This window comes from Rhagoletis zephyria, unplaced genomic scaffold (assembly GCF_001687245.7).
Source record: "Rhagoletis zephyria isolate East Lansing unplaced genomic scaffold, Rhagoletis_zephyria_1.1 Rzeph_scaffold_03488, whole genome shotgun sequence".
NCBI lineage: Eukaryota > Metazoa > Arthropoda > Insecta > Diptera > Tephritidae > Rhagoletis > Rhagoletis zephyria.
Genome location: NW_016160571.1, coordinates 23,056 through 40,990, shown reverse-complemented (window position 1 = coordinate 40,990; position 17,935 = coordinate 23,056). Strand labels below are relative to the sequence as shown.

At 44.3% G+C, this 17,935-nt stretch overlaps 1 protein-coding gene across 2 annotated transcripts in view; it reads left to right on the top strand.

Moving 5' to 3' along the window:
• The window catches only part of mTor (serine/threonine-protein kinase Tor), a 14,886-nt gene extending 5,810 nt beyond the window's left edge, over nucleotides 1–9,076 (top strand). Inside the window, exons 6-7 of one of the 2 annotated variants that reach the window (XR_001848456.1) lie at nucleotides 4,760–8,226; nucleotides 8,316–9,076. Coding sequence is in view for 1 of the 2 variants with exons in the window: in XM_017624062.1 (XP_017479551.1) it covers nucleotides 4,760–8,017 (3,258 nt within the window). In the remaining variant the exon portion in view is untranslated. Of the gene's footprint in view, nucleotides 1–4,759 lie in introns of both variants that reach the window. The other variant, XM_017624062.1, reaches the window with a different exon arrangement.
• Nucleotides 9,077–17,935: the final 8,859 nt, after the last annotated feature.

Below are 17,935 nucleotides of genomic sequence, written 5' to 3'. Positions count from 1 at the left end.
CAGTACGGTCCTGCAAAAAACAGAACGGATGGTCACCGTAGGTATACATATAATAAGCTATAAGTTAGGTGTAGACGCAAGGTTTCCACTTGCTTATGGAGTTATGTCAGCGCTACAGCATAACAGGGGTAGAGTCATTTAATTACACTCACCAATATAACGATTCCTGCTAAAGAGGGAAAAATACTTGAGACTCAAATAACTGCGCCTATGTGAGAACGGTCCTAGCAGCGTTGGAGTTGTCAAAGGCCTTTGACACCCTTTGTTATTCCACGCTAGTAGAGAACATCGTGGCTTCCTTTCTCCCGCAGGAACTCAAACGGTGGTCGGCGAATTATATGAGTGGTCGGCAGTATTCTTCGGAGATCAAACATCTAAACCTAGGAGAATTAAAGAAGAGGTCTCCCCTCTTATGTCCGAACTTTCTCGCTTTTTCACTGCACGGGGTCTAACCCTCTCCGTACGAAATCAGCGGCGACCCTCTTCAACTAGGTAAGGACAAAGAAATGTTGCTGGCAACATGCAAGGCAATTGGCCGGCCAGTTCTGAACTATAATGCGCCTGTTTGCCCGTCGGGGACAAAATGAACGAAGCTACAAACTGATCAAAATGCCGCATTCCGGAAAATGAAGGATGCCTCTTCTTTTGTCGCCTGAGCAGCATTTTCCCCGTAAGGGAGCACAACAAAATGCGCGTTAGGCAGACAATTGCTTGAGGAAGAGTCTCCGCCAAGGCAGACGTTTATTGACTAACCGCTGGATCCGAAATCGCGCTACTACGACTCTCGACCCATTGCAGATAAAGAGCTTCGACTGCTACGAGAGACCCGCGTCACTCTGGCCCATTTACAGTCCGGAATTCTAGTCGGCCAAACAGCTACTTTTCCCCAATGGGTGTACAGCAGACAGTGTGCTTTTTGAACACTCCATGCGAATAAAGCTTGGCGCTTTCGACAAAAGCAACATTTTGATATGAAACAAAAGGATTTTGAAAGCTAATGTTGTTCCCTTCCGCGGAGTGTTTTGTGACGCCTAGCGTTAACGCCGAAGGCCCATACCTAAACAAAAGCGTCAACGCTACGTCAAATGCTGAAATATCACCAAAAATAAGCCTAGGTTTGTTTGTGTGTAACACGAAAGTTGACAGTTTCGCCGTTTTCTGCAGCCAACTTCATACAAATTGTATGGACATGAGCATTTTTTGACAGCCAGGCAACGCTCACGCTTTTGTTAAGGTATGGCAGATACGCTTTTAGCGAGAGATCAAAATCTAGATATACTCTATGATGTGATCCAAGGGTACTTAAAAGAATTTAGAAAATTGCGAATTATTTATGGCAGAACTTGTCTTGTGTACTAGGCAGTATAAGATACCCCACGCGAACTCCTCCATCAAACGGAGACGTTCGCCTAGCGCTTTCTGATGGAGCCAAGTATTTGGGCTTGATTATAGAAGATAATCTGTCTTGGAGACCTAACCTTCAGTAGAGAGTGAAGAAGTTATCTGTTACTATTTTCTGCTGCATGTTGATGTAGGTAAGATTCTCTATAAAAGCTATTGGATATCGCCAATTTATGTACTTATATATATATATATATATATGCCACTCGCTCCTACATAGTTGTGCGACTGGATACCGCCCTAATATCAGTGTACTACTGTATTCCAACCTGGGCGATCGCCAGTGGGGGAATACAGATCGCAACAGAAGTCTAATAAATTGCAGTGGCTTGCAACTAGTGCTCACAGTCGCATCAGACAACCTGCTCATTTTGTCCAACATGTACCAATCGTGAGACTATCTTCTCCGAAAACTTCCCAAACATCAGCACACGGAGGTCAATTGGGACACTTTACGGCAAATTCAGTGCACTTCTTCAATCTAAGAGTGCGCGCAAAGCTAGTAGGAACACCGGCAGTAACATAATCGCAGCTACCAACATGTAGTAAAAGGGGCGAGACTGGCAGAAGTGCGTGTCAACATCCCGCCATTAGGCACCAAGAAAATTAAAACTCTTGTACACCAGCACAAGCAGAACAACTGCGATAATCTCCGCCAGTCCGGCAATCTCGCGCAGATCCGCCAAACTGGGGTACATAGTGAAGCCTCTCCTATCCGGCGTAAGGGCAATGGCGCTCTAAAAATTTTCCAGTCAACAATTCATTGCACATCCGGTAGGAGATGAAACGCGCACTGTTTGTTTCCGAGATTTGAAAATGGATATAAACCTTCCCTTTATTAAACCAGGGAAGAGCGCGAAAGTCCCTTTCCAAAAACTGTGGGAGCACTTATGGTCTCCAGCCTGACTAAGCATCTTAAACTAGCGTACCACCAGCGTGAATCCCAGAAAATGCATAGCACCACCCCAGTATTAAATGTAATTATTTCACAAGTAAGTAAAGGTCTGAACAAACCTCAGTCCCTAAGTAAATTGGTCGTAGTCGCGGTTGGTCTGTTGAAGGCTGTCGATACAGTCAAACCTGACTGGACATCTATTCACCACGTGGGTCAAGTAGATCAAGCTAGAAATGGGCATACAGCTGTCTCAGGAGCATAACTACCGACAGTAGGTTAGGTTAGGTTAGGGAATGGCTAGCCATAACGTTACCAGATAAGCGATGACCATATTATACAGCTAATCACTGAGCGCCAGGTGCAATGTTGACAAACATCGCAGTCATCTTGGCAAATCGGAAAACCTTGTTGTACATTCACAAGCAGCAGATATTTATGTATGTACCGATGGGTCCGGCTCTGCTTATAGCAAGCGTCTGTGCTGATGCTCCCTAAGGTGGGGGAAGTATGAATTGCCTGGTGAGCATGTATGTAATTCGCCCTCCACCGTTCTTAACCCCGTGGTAGAGAGGACTGCTCAATGTATGCTGAAAGAGAGGAATAATGGTGTTGAACGCCTTTGACAGGTCCAGCGCAACCAAGCGGAGTGAGGAGTACTATCGGAGTGTTAAGTATCAGGATCACTGTCTCGGATTTCCACAAATCGGGAATGACATGAGGGGCCATCGAATGGTTGAGGATCTTGGACCCATTTTTTTTTCAACATAGGTGCGCATTCAACACTTGGCGCTGCCCACTGCATGATGCAATGCGAATTGTCGTGAAATTTTCAATCCATTCGGTCGACCATTGCGTGCTCTCTCCAGAGGCAAAGTTGCAGGTCTGAACATGTTCTTTCCACTTCTTCTGCGCATGCTTGGTAAGCAGTTGTCGAGTCTTAAAATTGAGATCCTTGATGCGGGGATCGGCTAAGCGTCCAAAAGGGATGAAACGGCCCGCTATGGTAGAGAATGCCTTGCGTTCGCCAGCATGAGCATATGTTGGTGTGGGGAGGACGGCGCAGGTGCATGCGACAGGTTTTTCGATCGAGATGCTTATAGGTAGGGGGTCCAATGCCAGCGACAACGTAGATAATGCTGTTTATCGCACATGTACTGGCTAATGTTAGGTCCTTATGGGGATGTCGTTGTTCATGGTGCAGAATTTAAAATCGCTTTTCTGCTCTGCAAATACTACTAGCATTCGGTGTTCACCTCTGACGATCGCATCGCTCGGTCGGATAGCTATTCTCAGACATTCCAAGATCGTATCCCTGCGGACGATGTCTTCTTCGGTGAGGCGATACTGTACTCTGTGATGTAGAATGAACGGTAAGCATCCGCCATTGTTTCGCTCGTGATCTTTACTGATCATATTGCAGACGGCGCAACTCAAGTTGGGCTGTTGTGCAACTTATTGAATAGAAAGTTGCAAATTAGTATGCAAATTTATCGCATTTTTCTGAGTTTTGCACAGAGTTTAGAGATTTAAATTTTATGTTTTCTGGTGTAGAATGAACTATGTTTTTATAAAAAATTATCGCAAATAAATTAGAGTAAAAAACTTTGCATATGTTGCGAAAAATTCACTGTGCCAATACTTTTGTTCGTCACTGTATGTTTTTTTTTTTTTAATTTCAGTTTATTTTTGAAACTTTATTTTAACGTATTTAATTAAATTTTCAGATACTTATTTTATTTTTCCAAAAAAGAGGAGGTTATCAGTTCGTCGGAATATTTTTTTTATCTTTTTTTATATATTTTTTTTTTATGTACATATGTTACCGCATAACTTTGGAGCACGTTAACCGATTTCGATAATTCTTTTTTCATCGGAGGTGGTACCTTAAGGGTGGTCCCATACTAATTAGATCCCATAATTCTATCGTGAAGAAATTAACGATAATCTTAAATTTTTATATGTGAACTGAAGTCGGTTTTGTGTTTTGCTTAAAAATTAATTGTTAGAAACTTGTTTTATTTATTTTTTCTTTTTGATTTATCTCTTTTATGTATTATTTTAATTTTTAGTTTTTGTGGTTTTAAAAACAATATAGTCTTTCGAAGGTCAAGTGTAAAATGCTAAGCCAAACGCAAAAATATTTCGCATTGCTTGACCGTTTCACTATCAGGCGTTTATGGTTATGCTGAAATCTCGATCTACCTTACCAGAGTGTGATGTAAGTGAAAACTCAACAACGCATAATTTCTGCGCTACGGGCTTCAACTCCCAAAAAATTCTGCGTTGTTGAGATTTCATTTACATGGCGCTCGGGTATGAAAGATCGTGCCTGCTGATTCGTGTTTACGTATCAGCGGGTTTACGTTGTTCACTAATTTTCGGCAAACATCTGGCGGATTTTATTTTCATTACATTGAGTGACCCCTAAAACATCTCAAGTTTATCTTTTTAATTTCTTCGCAGGTGCTTGAATCCCTCATACTCATCAACAATAAGCTTCAGCAAAAGGAAGCTGCTGAAGGTCTACTCACCACCTACCGCAACGCCAGCAATGAGTTCAAAGTACAGGGTCGTTGGTACGAAAAACTGCACAACTGGGAGCAAGCACTTAAACACTATTCCGGCAATCTAAAAGATAATTGCAACGATCTAGAAGCTCGGCTGGGTCATATGCGTTGTCTGGAAGCGTTGGGCGAGTGGTCGGAGCTAAGTATTGTCGCAAAACAGGAATGGGAAAACCTGGGCCGTGAGGCCAGATCGCGCGCTGGTCCGTTGGCTGCTGTTGCCGCCTGGGGCCTCCAGGATTGGGAGGCCATGCAAGAGTATGTACGCTGCATTCCGGAAGAGACACAAGACGGCAGCTTCTATCGTGCAGTGCTTTCCGTGCACAATGAGGACTTTGAGACGGCGCAGCGTCTAATTGATGGCACACGTGATCTGCTCGACACCGAACTCACCTCCATGGCTGGCGAGTCGTATGAACGTGCCTATGGCGCTATGGTTTGTGTGCAGATGTTGGCCGAATTGGAAGAAGTAATACAATACAAGCTCATACCCGAACGGCGTGAACCGCTGAAGAGCATGTGGTGGAAACGTTTGCAAGGTGGCCAGCGTTTGGTTGAAGATTGGCGCCGCATCATACAGGTGCACTCGTTGGTTGTGCGCCCGCAGGAAGACGTGCACACTTGGTTAAAATATGCCAGTCTGTGTCGCAAATCTGGTTCACTTCATTTGTCGCACAAAACACTGGTAATGTTGCTGGGCACAGATCCATCGGTACAACCGAACGATCCACTGCCTTACAATCAGCCACAGGTTACTTATGCCTACACTAAGCACATGGCTGCCGCCGAGAATATGCAGGGCGCCTACGAGCAGCTCAGCCGCTTTGTAAATGCTTATCGTGCACAATTGAATTGTATCGGCCCCGAGGAGGCGGCCAAACAGGCGGATCATCGCTTGCTTGCACGCTGCTATCTGCGGCTGGGCAAGTGGCAGAACAAGTTGCAGAGTTCGCTGGAGCCTGAAATGGTACAGGGTGCTTTGGACTGCTTCGAGAAGGCGACTGAGAATGATCCCACCTGCTACAAGGCGTGGCATCTGTGGGCATACATGAACTTCAAGGTGGTGCAAGCGCAGAAGCAGCAACTCGATAAGCTGGCGCATACGACTGTGAACGGCGACGTACTGCTGCAGAAGGAGAAGCTGATGATCGAACAGTATGCCGTTCAGGCGGTAGACGGCTTCTTCCGCTCCATCAGCCTCATCAAAGGCAATTCCTTGCAAGACACACTGCGCCTACTAACGCTCTGGTTTGACTATGGCCAATATTCAGAAGTTTATGACGCACTGCTCACTGGCATGAAGACGATCGAGATCAACACTTGGTTGCAGGTGATACCGCAGCTTATTGCGCGCATCGACACGCACCGCAAGCTGGTCAATCAGTTAATACATCATCTGCTCATCGATATAGGCAAATACCACCCTCAGGCACTCGTCTACCCACTGACTGTGGCTTCCAAATCGGCATCGGTGGCACGCAAGAACGCTGCCTTCAAGATACTCGATTCGATGCGCAAACACTATCCCACGCTTGTCGAGCAGGCGATGATGTGCAGCGAGGAATTGATACGCGTTGCCATACTTTGGCACGAACAATGGCATGAGGGACTAGAAGAGGCGTCACGTCTATACTTTGGCGATCGCAATGTGAAGGGCATGTTTGATATACTCGAGCCGTTGCACGCGCTGCTCGAACGTGGACCACAGACGCTGAAGGAGACATCCTTCTCGCAGGCTTATGGTCGTGAACTAACTGAGGCGTACGAGTGGACACAGCGTTACAAGACCTCTTCTGCACTGATGGATTTAGATCACGCTTGGGACATCTATTATCACGTTTTCCAAAAGATTTCACGCCAATTGCCACAGCTGACCTCACTCGAACTGCCCTATGTGTCGCCCAAATTGCTGGCATGCAAGAATCTGGAATTAGCTGTGCCCGGCTCCTATAATCCCAATCAGGAATTGATACGCATCGACTACATTAAAACCAATCTGCAGGTGATCACTTCAAAGCAGCGTCCACGTAAGCTTTGTCTGCGTGGCTCCAACGGCAAAGATTATATGTATCTGCTGAAGGGCCACGAGGATTTGCGTCAAGATGAGCGTGTCATGCAACTTTTCTCGCTGGTCAATACACTTTTACTCGACGATCCAGACACGTTCCGTCGCAATCTGGCCATACAACGTTATGCCGTCATACCGTTGAGCACCAACTCTGGTCTCATCGGTTGGGTGCCACATTGCGACACCTTACACACGCTAATACGCGACTACCGCGACAAGCGTAAGATGCCGCTCAATCAGGAGCACCGTCTCATGTTGAGCGTCTCGCCCGACTATGATCACTTAACCTTAATGCAAAAGGTTGAGGTGTTTGAGGGCGCGCTAGCGCAAACGCATGGCGATGATCTCGCGAAATTACTGTGGCTGAAATCACCATCGTCAGAAGTGTGGTTCGAGCGACGCACAAACTATACACGTTCACTCGCCGTCATGTCCATGGTAGGCTACATACTCGGCCTAGGCGATCGCCATCCCTCCAATCTGATGTTGGATCGCATGAGTGGCAAAATACTGCACATAGATTTCGGTGATTGCTTTGAGGTTGCAATGACGCGCGAAAAATTCCCCGAAAAGATACCGTTCCGCCTGACGCGCATGCTTATCAAGGCTATGGAAGTGACCGGTATCGAGGGTACATATCGACGCACTTGCGAGAGTGTCATGTTGGTGCTACGACGCAACAAAGATTCGCTTATGGCTGTTCTGGAGGCATTCGTCTATGACCCGCTGCTAAATTGGCGTTTGCTGGATATGGACAAAAATCATCGTTCCAAATCAAATAATGATCCAGGTGGTTCGGGCATGTTGGGTGGCGGTAATGGCAGTCTTAGCAACTCAGTGGAAGAACCGTTGCTGCACAGTCAACTAATGAGCGCCAATCTGATGGTAGGTGGGCCCATGATGGTGGCCGACATAACAAACAGCAAAGCGAGCAAGGTCATCAAACGCGTGAAGAGCAAATTAAATGGCACTGACTTTCAAACGCAGAATAGTGTGGCGGTGCCACAGCAAGTGGATCTGCTCATACAACAGGCGACCAATAATGAAAACCTATGCCAGTGTTACATTGGTTGGTGTCCATTTTGGTAAGAAATTAAATGCGAAAATCATAGTACAGATAGGACAGAAGGCAAAAGTGTGAGATACTACATATGTAGATGTGTGTCACAATTACACGAAAGTGAATTTTACATAAGTGAGAATATAGCTTAATGCAACAGGCCGTTGTTGAAGAACGCGTTTTGTTGCACGCTTTAATTTGTTTTAGGGAAGAGAAGCTGCTTAATCGTCGCTCAAAGGTATTAGCATAATTGAAATTACATATTTTACTACTCAAATTACTATACTTTCATATTAAAAAAAATTTTAATTTCTTAAATTTGGAAAGAGCTGTAAGCGCAGGAAAATACTTCCTTCTAATATGCAGCGCAATGGAAAACAGCTTCACATAAACATACAATCGCCGCTCGGAGTCGGCGTAAAACTGTAGGTCCCTCCCCTTTGTGTGACAACATCAAGGCAACCACAAATCGGAGGAGAAGCTCGGCCAAACACTAACACATGTGTAAGCGCCAATCTATTATTAATCCATAAGGCGAAAAGTAAAGGTTTTTATGCTAAATCCACAACTAAGTTATTGCTCAGTTGCGACTGAATTTAGCTGTGTATTAATGTAATATTCCTTCAACGGTTTTCCTAAAAAAAATTAGATTTTTTTATTAAAAAACATAAAATATGAATAATAATTACAACCACTATCATAAATAACTTTATAGCTGCCACGCTCCCATTTGGGAATGGAAAGAGCTGCGGTTTGAAAAATTATATTTTTCGGTGTGAAAATCGGTTACTGTTTTTTTCTTTAGCAAGTTTAAAAGCAAATGGCTTTGAGGTTAGAGAAGTCATTATGTAAGGTTTATACTACATATTTAAGCGAAAAATTGTATAATTTTTAAGTGCGCTCAATGTCTGCATTGAGTAGGGAATACCGCATACATAAGACAGCTAATTATTGAGTAAAAACTTTCTTGAAATTTAATTTCAAAAAATAATGTTATTCAAAAGGCTAACACCTTGTCCGAATACTGACTCCTTGCTACATAGCATACTAAATTTTAATAAAAAAAAATTTAAAATCAAAAAAATTCAGAAAAAAAATTAAATAAGTTTGAAAAATTTTATAAAAAGGAATTCTAAATAGGTTTTCAATTTATAAACCATTTCATATATCATCATTTCAATTAAATCTGACTGTTCATTACTTTACAATAATTTAATTACTATTCACCCTACTAATATAGCTGCTCTTTTCGATGGCGACCCTTCAAAATACAATTAAAATTATTTTTACAAAGGGATTCTTTGTTTTATATTTCTTTCACTTTTGTTCTCTTTTGTTCAACTTACTTTAGTTTCTAAGCTGCAACTCGTCATTTTCATGTCAAGTAACAAAAACTTGCACTGCAGTACAGTTGCATAGGTCAAAAGTGCGTAAAATTTAAGAAACTATGCGTAACCACAGCATAAATTATTTTATATAAATTTTCATGTGTAATTACGAATGTTTGCATACACGCATACATACATATTTACTTAAGTATACATATTTTATAAGCATATTATGAAATAATAAAAATTTTAACAGTAATTACTAGGGCTGTGCGATTAATTGATTACTCAAAATTTTAATTAATCATAAAGTAAATAACTCAATTATTCGATTAATTGGAAATTATGATTACTCAAAAGTTCAGTTACTCGAGTAATCAAGATTTTTGATTAACCAAAAACAAAAATATTTGAGTAATTTGCTTTATGATTAATCAACATTTCGAGTAAAATGAGTAATCAACATTTCAACTCTTTACATATGTATAAAGTAGTTAAAGTTCCTTGATACTTTGTAAACAACGTTTCTGTTTTCAAAAATGAAAGCAAACAATTTTTTTCATATACAGAATGTAAAAAAGAAAATAAGCATTTTCCAAAGCAAACTCTTTTAACGAGCAAAATTATTTTTTTGAGTAATCATATTTCAAGTAACTCGATTAATCATCGTTTTGAGTAATCAAAATCTTGATTACTCGAGTAATTGATTAACCGAATAATTGATTAACCAACTTGCTCGAGTAATCGAATAATCGCACAGCCCTAGTAATTACAATAAAAATCGATAAAACAAAATAATTGTTAATTTGTGTTTTTTTTTAAGCCTGAAACTGGTCGACAAGGAGCTTTAATTCTCTTCCCAGTAGAACTTGGGAGCATCGTACGATTGCTCGGTGAGTACTCCCTTGGGAGTATACGAATACTCCCAATTGCTCCCTATGCTTCTGTGTATAAGCATATAATTTTGTATAATCCCTTTAACATTGGATGTCCTAGGAGGGGGAGTGATCCCTTTTACCTCCTAAACGAGCAATCGGGGAGCACACACAGAATTATCATCCCACAAACCTTCTAATGAAACAATACGGGAGTACTCCCATAGTTACCTCCCAGAAACCTCCCAAAAAGACAACAAGGGAGTGCACATAGAAAACATCCCATATACCTCCCGAACGAGCAATAAGGGAGTGCTCCCATTAGAGGCATCCCGAAAGCCTCCTATAGGAGTAATAAAAGAGCAATGATAACGAACATTTTAAATTAGCCAAATAGATTTTGCTATTTATAAAATTTTTTATTTAACTTTTTAATCACGTGCATTTGTGCTAGTTTTACAAGACCTTAACAGATATAAGTACGAGATCAGATAAAACATAAATGATACGCCTTACCTAATTGCTTAATTTTAGAATTATATTGCAGAGAAATCATATGAAAGTAAAACGTAATAATAACAAAACGGTAAGATAAGATATGCACATATAAGTATGTACTCGTATATGATTTCCTGGTTGTCAAGGATGCTTGCCTGGTCAGGAATCCACCAAGCGGGGAAATTGTGAAGGTGACTTTGCTTATCTGACATCTTTGTCACCCATGCGATGTTTAAACCCGGGGGTCACACTTAAATGCAAACACTAATTTGCGCAATCTGAAAAGTATTTAACGGTATATTTGTAAGTAATACAATGCTTAAAATATTTAAACAAAAGTTGAGGTACATACCAACGGACTTTTATTAAAATCTGTGTGCTATCCAAATTAGATTATTGTGTCCTCCTTATGCGCCTATAAGAAATATTTTCTGTTGGTTTTTTTTTTATGTGATAAATTTTTTCGAAAACACAAAATTTCTTTTGAACGAGGTGCGTATTGCTCTCCTATCAATCAAAAAGAAGACTCTTGGATTTCTCGCTTAGGAGACATCACTTTTTAATCCTAAACGTGTAATAACGGAGTACAAAACCGACAAATCTCGCTTATTGCTCCCAAATCATGCATCAGGGAGCATTCTTTAATTGCTCGCTTAGGAGATCTCTCATTACGCTCCTAAGCGAGCAATACAGGAGGACAAAACCGACAAATCTCGTTTATTGCTCCCAAATCATGCCTCGGGGAGTATTATTTCGTCGCTCGCTTAGGAGATCTCCTATTTGATTCCTAAACGAGTAATAAAGGAGTACAAAACCGACAAATCTCCCTTATTGCTCAGAAATCAGGTTAAGGGGAGTACTCTTTTATTCCTCACATAGGGAGATCTCCCTTCAGGTTCTAGTGGGTTTTTAACTTATAACTGATTACATACATACATATGTACATACAGTTTTAGAAAATTAAATTAGTGCACGATATTTATTTATTTGTCGACCTTAAAGCCGCTTTCGATAGCACTAAAAAGAGTTGCCTATACGCCGATATGTCTGCATTTGTTAAAATGACGTTGATCAATACCAGCAGTTCCGTTAGAATTGGGAAAGACCTCTCCGAGCCGTTTGTTACCCAACAGGGTTTCATACAGGTTGACTCGCTTCCGTGTGATTGCTTTAATCTGATGTTGAAGAAGATAATAAGAGCTGCAGAACTGAACCGCTCAGGAACACTTTTTTACAATAGTATCCAATTGTTGGCGTATGCCGATCGACATCGTCGGTAACAAAAACCGCGAAGTCTGTTCGGCCTTTTTTAAGTTGGATAAGGAAGCAAAGCGATTGGGTCTGGTGGTCAACGAGGACAGCAAGAAGTATTTCCTGTCGTCAAACAAACAGTCAGCACATTCGCACCTTGGCACACGCGGCACTGTCGACAGTTACAAGTTTGAAAAAGTAGACTACTTTGTTTATTTGGGAACCAGCATTAACACCGATAATAATTTCAGCATGGAAATCCAACGAAGAGTAACTCGTTGAGGCGGCTCTTGGAGAATTCGAGAGAAAGGTTTTGCGGAAGGTTTAGGGGTCTTTACGCTTTAGCGACGGCGAGTACCGCAGACGATGGAACGATGAGCTGTATAAGCTTTACAACGACATGGACATATGTAGTGCAGTGAACTAAATTATAGCGGCTCTGCTGGCTTAGCCATGTTGTTCGAATGGACGCCGACGCTCCAGCCCTGAAAGCCTTCAACTCAGAATCAGCTGATGATAGTAGAGGAATAGGGAGGCCCCACTGCGATGGAAAGACCAAGGATTTGACTACACTTGACATCTCGGATTGGCGTCAGTTGGCACAGAAGAAAAACAACTGGCGTACTTTGTTGAACTCGGCCAAAATCGCTTAGACGGTTACAGCGTCAAAAAAGAAGTACATATTTCTTATGTAATAAGGAATACTTTTGCCAAAAATAAAACCTCTAAATGGCGCTGGGGTCAAGATATCTAGAAACTCAGTATTTATGGTCTGCTTTGGCTCTATTTTTATGTTATACGAAATTAATTTTTAGATGGCTAACTGAAGGATGAGACTAAGTATGCATACAAAAAAGTGCACGCCCACATAAACCCTAAATGCGATCTTCCAGCTACCTCCGCTTGATCTAATCGATTGGGGCGGTTATTATTGCAGAAGTATGACCCAAACAAGTCAGTTTATGAATCAACAGAATCTCTGGCTATACAGCTATCCTAGGTACAGCAATGAGTCACGGGAGGAGTATTTGCCATCCAGGAGGTAGCACGGAATCTCCCTTATCTCTTACTACACACGTACATAGCCGGTTTTACACGGTCTGGAAAGACTAGTGCGTCGACGCTCGATATCTTTGAAAGGGATTATTTAGTATACAATATGGTTCAACCAGCCCCCAACGTAAAATCGTAAACCGTGTCTGCTGATCGCGTGACGGTGGCGTTGTCTTGCTTCTCTCTCTCTCTCTCTTATCAACGGACGGCAAGTACGGAAGGGCGCTTCGTCGATGGCTGGTTGAACCAATAGGGTACCACATTTAACAGATTTCTTATGTGACAACTCTCATTCAACGCTAAGTATGCATAACTGAGCTATCACTTTGAAATAATAGTCTTTGATGTGTAAACAGCTTAGCCCATTTCCCGACTACTTCATGACTATTTTAGGGATATTTTGGGGCTAGTTCGGAATCATTTAGGAACTAATAAGGAACCGTTTCGGGACCGTATGAAGACCACCATTTCAGGAACAGTTCCTGACCGTTTCGGGGCGTTTTCAGGGCCTGTTTACGATTATTTCAGGACCATTTCGGAGCTATTTCAGCACCATTTCGAAACTAGTCACGAAATGATCCTGAAATAGTCCTGAACTATTCCCGAAGTGATTATGAAAAGGTCATATACTGGTACCGAAAAATTAAATGAAATTAATGTTTAATTTCTGAGCTTACCTATTTTGTGCGTACTTGAATCGCCTATTGCTTTGCCAAGTACTCACGCCTGCCATGGTAATTTGGCATCAAAGGTCGAATAATACAGAATAAGCGCTTGTTGGACTTCTTTAAGTGCCTGGTTGTTGTTGTTGTGTTAGCAGCACGTAGTCACCGAATTGGTTGGTTGTTTATTCATCTTCGTCTTCCCTATCTGACTCCTCCAACCTTAGGCCCAGGAAGCGAGCAGTCTCAATAGGTTGAGTCCACAGCGCTTCGGGTGTCAGATGGGTGGAATATGTAGGGCATGCGAATAGGTGTGCGGTGTTGTGTGGACCAGTTCCGCATGCTGGGCAGGTGTCAGCGATCTCTGGGTCTAATCTGGTTCTGTAAGAGTTTAAGCGGCTGCACCAGCCAGATCTGAGTTGCGCCAGTGTGGTTCTTGTTTCGCGCGGTAGTTGGAATTCGCTCAAATCGATGGGAGGCGGCCGGCCACCGAGGACTATGTTTTCGTGGCGTCCTCGTGTTGCGGAGATGACTGCTTCGCGATCAAGGTTATTGATTCCCTCAACATATGCCTCGCGGCTCAGTGGCAAGTGAAGTTGTTGGTCGATGTCTGCTTCTAGGTGACTGAGGTGTTTCCTTACGTGTCTTGGTGGTGCAGTTCTCTGTGTCAGTCTGTAGTTAGAGTGAGTTGTTCTGTAACAGCCTAGCAGGAACTGTTTTGACAGCAACATATTGTGATCCCTTACCCGGAGCATTGTAGTCTCGTCGTATAAGTGTTGTTCGGAGGACATAAGGAGACACCCTGTCGCGGTTCGTAGAGCGGCGTTTTGGCAAATCTGAAGGTTTTTCCACTGCGTGTCACTCGTGCCTGCTGTCCACACTGGGGCGGCATAGTTTGCAACGGACCTGCCGATCGCTTTGTATGTCACGAGCAGAGTTTCCTTATCTTTTCCCCAAGTGCTGCCGGCGAGCGACTTGAAGACTTTATTTCTGCTTCGCAGTTTGTTGCAAACTGTGGTGGTGTGTGCTGCGAAGGACATGAGACTGTCGAACGTGACGCCTAGTATCTTTGGGTGGTTGACTGTCGGTATCTTGACTCCGCCAACGAACAAGTTCAGTTTGAGCCTCACCTCTTTTGTCCACGTGGTGAAGAGTGTAGCTGTTGATTTGGCGGCCGAGATTTGTAAGCTGCGCGCTGTGAAAAATCCGGATACGTCCTCGAGGTAGCGATTGAGCAGTGTGCACATTCCGTCGGTGTTGTTGCCCGTTGCCATGATGGAACAGTCATCTGCGTATGACACTAAGGAGACTCCCTGTGGTGGAGGGGGGAGTTTCGCTAGATATAGGTTAAACAGGATCGGTGATAGTACCCCACCTTGTGGTACACCCTGCTTAATACTACAGATGATTGCCTCCCGCAGAGGTAACTAACAATCCAACGTTTTGTGTGCGGCGGTAGGGAGGACGATATGATGTCCTCTATAAGTGTTGCATGGTTGACGGTATCGAAGGCTTTTGATAGGTCTAGTGCCACTAGGATGGTGCGGGCGCAGGGTGGTTTCGTTTCAAACCATCAGTTATTTGGGCTGTGATGGTGTTTAGTACAGTGGTGGTGCTGTGTAGCTTCCTAAATCCATGCTGATGTGAGGCAAGATGCAGGTGTTGAGTCAGTTGCGGGAGGAGTAGCGCTTCTAGGGTTTTGGCCACCGGAGAGAGGAGTGTGATCGGTCTGTAGGATTTACCTAACTCTGCGTTCTTCCCAGGTTTTTGCAGGGGGATTACTCGCCCGTTTTTCCATATCTCTGGGATGGTGTGTGTGGCTAGTGAGGCGTTTAAAAGTTTGGTGAGGTATTCGACTCCCGGGGCATCCAATTGCTTTAGCATCAGCATGGAGATGCCATCTGGGCCGGCTGATTTCGATGCCTTGGCCTTGCGGATCGCGCCTTGCACTTCGTTGGGTGTGAATGTTGGTGGTGTGANGCGTTTAAAAGTTTGGTGAGGTATTCGACTCCCGGGGCATCCAATTGCTTTAGCATCAGCATGGAGATGCCATCTGGGCCGGCTGATTTCGATGCCTTGGCCTTGCGGATCGCGCCTTGTACTTCGTTGGGTGTGAATGTTGGTGGTGTGTCAGTTGCTCGGATGTTGTGTGCTTTGCGGAGTATGCTGCGTTGGGTTATGCTCCTCGCAGGGTGGGCAATAAATTGTCGGCAAAATTCACGCGCGCACTTCTTGGAGTCGGTGTGAATTTCGTTGCCAAATTTGATGGCCGTGTGGCCATTTTACTTCGTCGGGTTCGAGAGGGATTTTACTGTGGACCACAGCTTGCTTACGCCCTCTTGAAGGTTGCATGATTTGAGGTGCTCCCACCATTTCTTCCGCTTGTGGTTGTTTACGAGGCGCTTGATCTCAACGTTGAGATCCTTGATGCTAGCATCTTCGGGATTGGCTTGCCTGGTTCGGTCTCGGACGTCAACGAGTCTTGCCGCTTCGGTCGGAAAGCCTGGTCGGATCTCCGGTATACGTCCGGCTGGGATGAAGCCGGCAGCTGCCGCGTTTAGGACCATGCGGAATTTGCGCTCGGCTATGCGAGCATCAGGTGGAGTTGGTAGGGCACCTAAGTGGGTGTTCACGTAGTCTCTAAAGCCGTCCCAGTTGGCCTTTTTGATGTTTACATATGTATGGCGCTCGGAGACTATAAAGTCGCTGGGGCGGTCGATAGATAGTAAGACGGGAAGGTGGTCAGAGGACAACGAGATCATGGCTCGCCATGTGGTGCAGTTGATTAGGTTTGCACTTGCGATGGATAAGTCAGGCGAGCTGCTGCAGGTGCCTGTGAGTCTTGTTGGGGCATCGTCATTCAGGCAGCAGAAGGTGAAGTCATCGATTTGCTCTGATAGCGCTATACCCCGTTGGTCGTTGCCAAGGTTGGAGCGCCAGAGCTCGTGATGCGCATTAAAGTCGCCAATCACTAGCGTGTTATCTCCGATGAGTAGCGGGCTGATATCTGGACGGTATCCTGGCGCACAACTGGTGATGGGTGGAATGTAGACGTTGATGATTTCCAGTTCTGTGTGGCTGTGGATGAAAAGGGCGGCGGCAGGCGTGACGCTTCTGTATTGTACTGAGTAGTGGATGATAAAAGCGATGCCTCCTCTGTCGCGTAGGCGGTCTTTGCGGATTACGTTATATCCGTCGCAGGTCAGGAGGTTTGTACTGCTGCGGAGCCTTGTTTCTTGTACTGCCGCGATTTTGATGATATGCCTCGACATGAAGTCAGTCACCTCTGGAATTTTGCCTTGGAGGCCGTTGATGTTGATGTGCATAATGGCAATGGACCTGGCTTGGTTTGTTCGGGCCGCTGGTGTAAGTGGAGACTGGTTTTGCTGAGAAGGTGGTATTGTTTGGAGGGGAGGTAGGGCGGGGGTATGCGGTGTGGCCGCCTGGGTCGTGCTTGGTGGCTGGGAGCAGCAGGGGGCGACGTAGGCGCTGGAGTGGTCGCGTAGCCTTCTCAGCCTGGAACAGCTGCGGAAGTGACACCAGCCCTCGCACCTGTTGCATTGGACAGATGCTGCGTTGGCGCGGATCTGGGTTGCACATACCGTGCATGTCCAGATCCAAGTTTGGGGTTGTTGGTTTTGTCTGTGGTGGCTTTCAGGTTGCTGGTGCGGCTGTTGTGTAGTTGCCCGCACTGACGTCCGAGGTTGCAAATACGTAGGGTTAGCTTGCTGAGTAGGCGAGGGTGTTGGTGGTTGCTGATTATTGTTGGGTACAGTGCAGCAGGGAGCCAGATAGTTGGGTAAGCGATCCCGTTTGCTGTCGGGTGTTGTTTGGCTCGCCTGGCTGTTGGTTGCGTGTTGCGGTGATTGCAGGCTGCGATGAAGTTTGCTTGCCACTCTCTGTGGCTGTTGATGCCCGAGCACTGTCTGAGATGGCACCATCGATTGCAATTTGTTCAGCGCACCGATATTGAGCGGTGGTGAATTCTGAGTTCGCAGACACTGCACGTGGCGGGCGAGGAGAATTCGGAGCAGAGTTGCCGAAAAATGCTGCTCCGATGATGAAAAAATTATATATTCGGGGGTGTGTGCTGGTGTGATGGTCCTTGGCCGGAGTATCCGGGTCGACCTGGTGAACGTAGAACCGACCATCGTGCCTGGTATAAACGCCAGCTGACAATTGTCCTCTGATTTGAAACTTTTACGGTATATCACACACAATTTCACTACATTATTCTTACCTTCTTTCTCGCTTCATAACAGAAAAATTATCAAAATAAA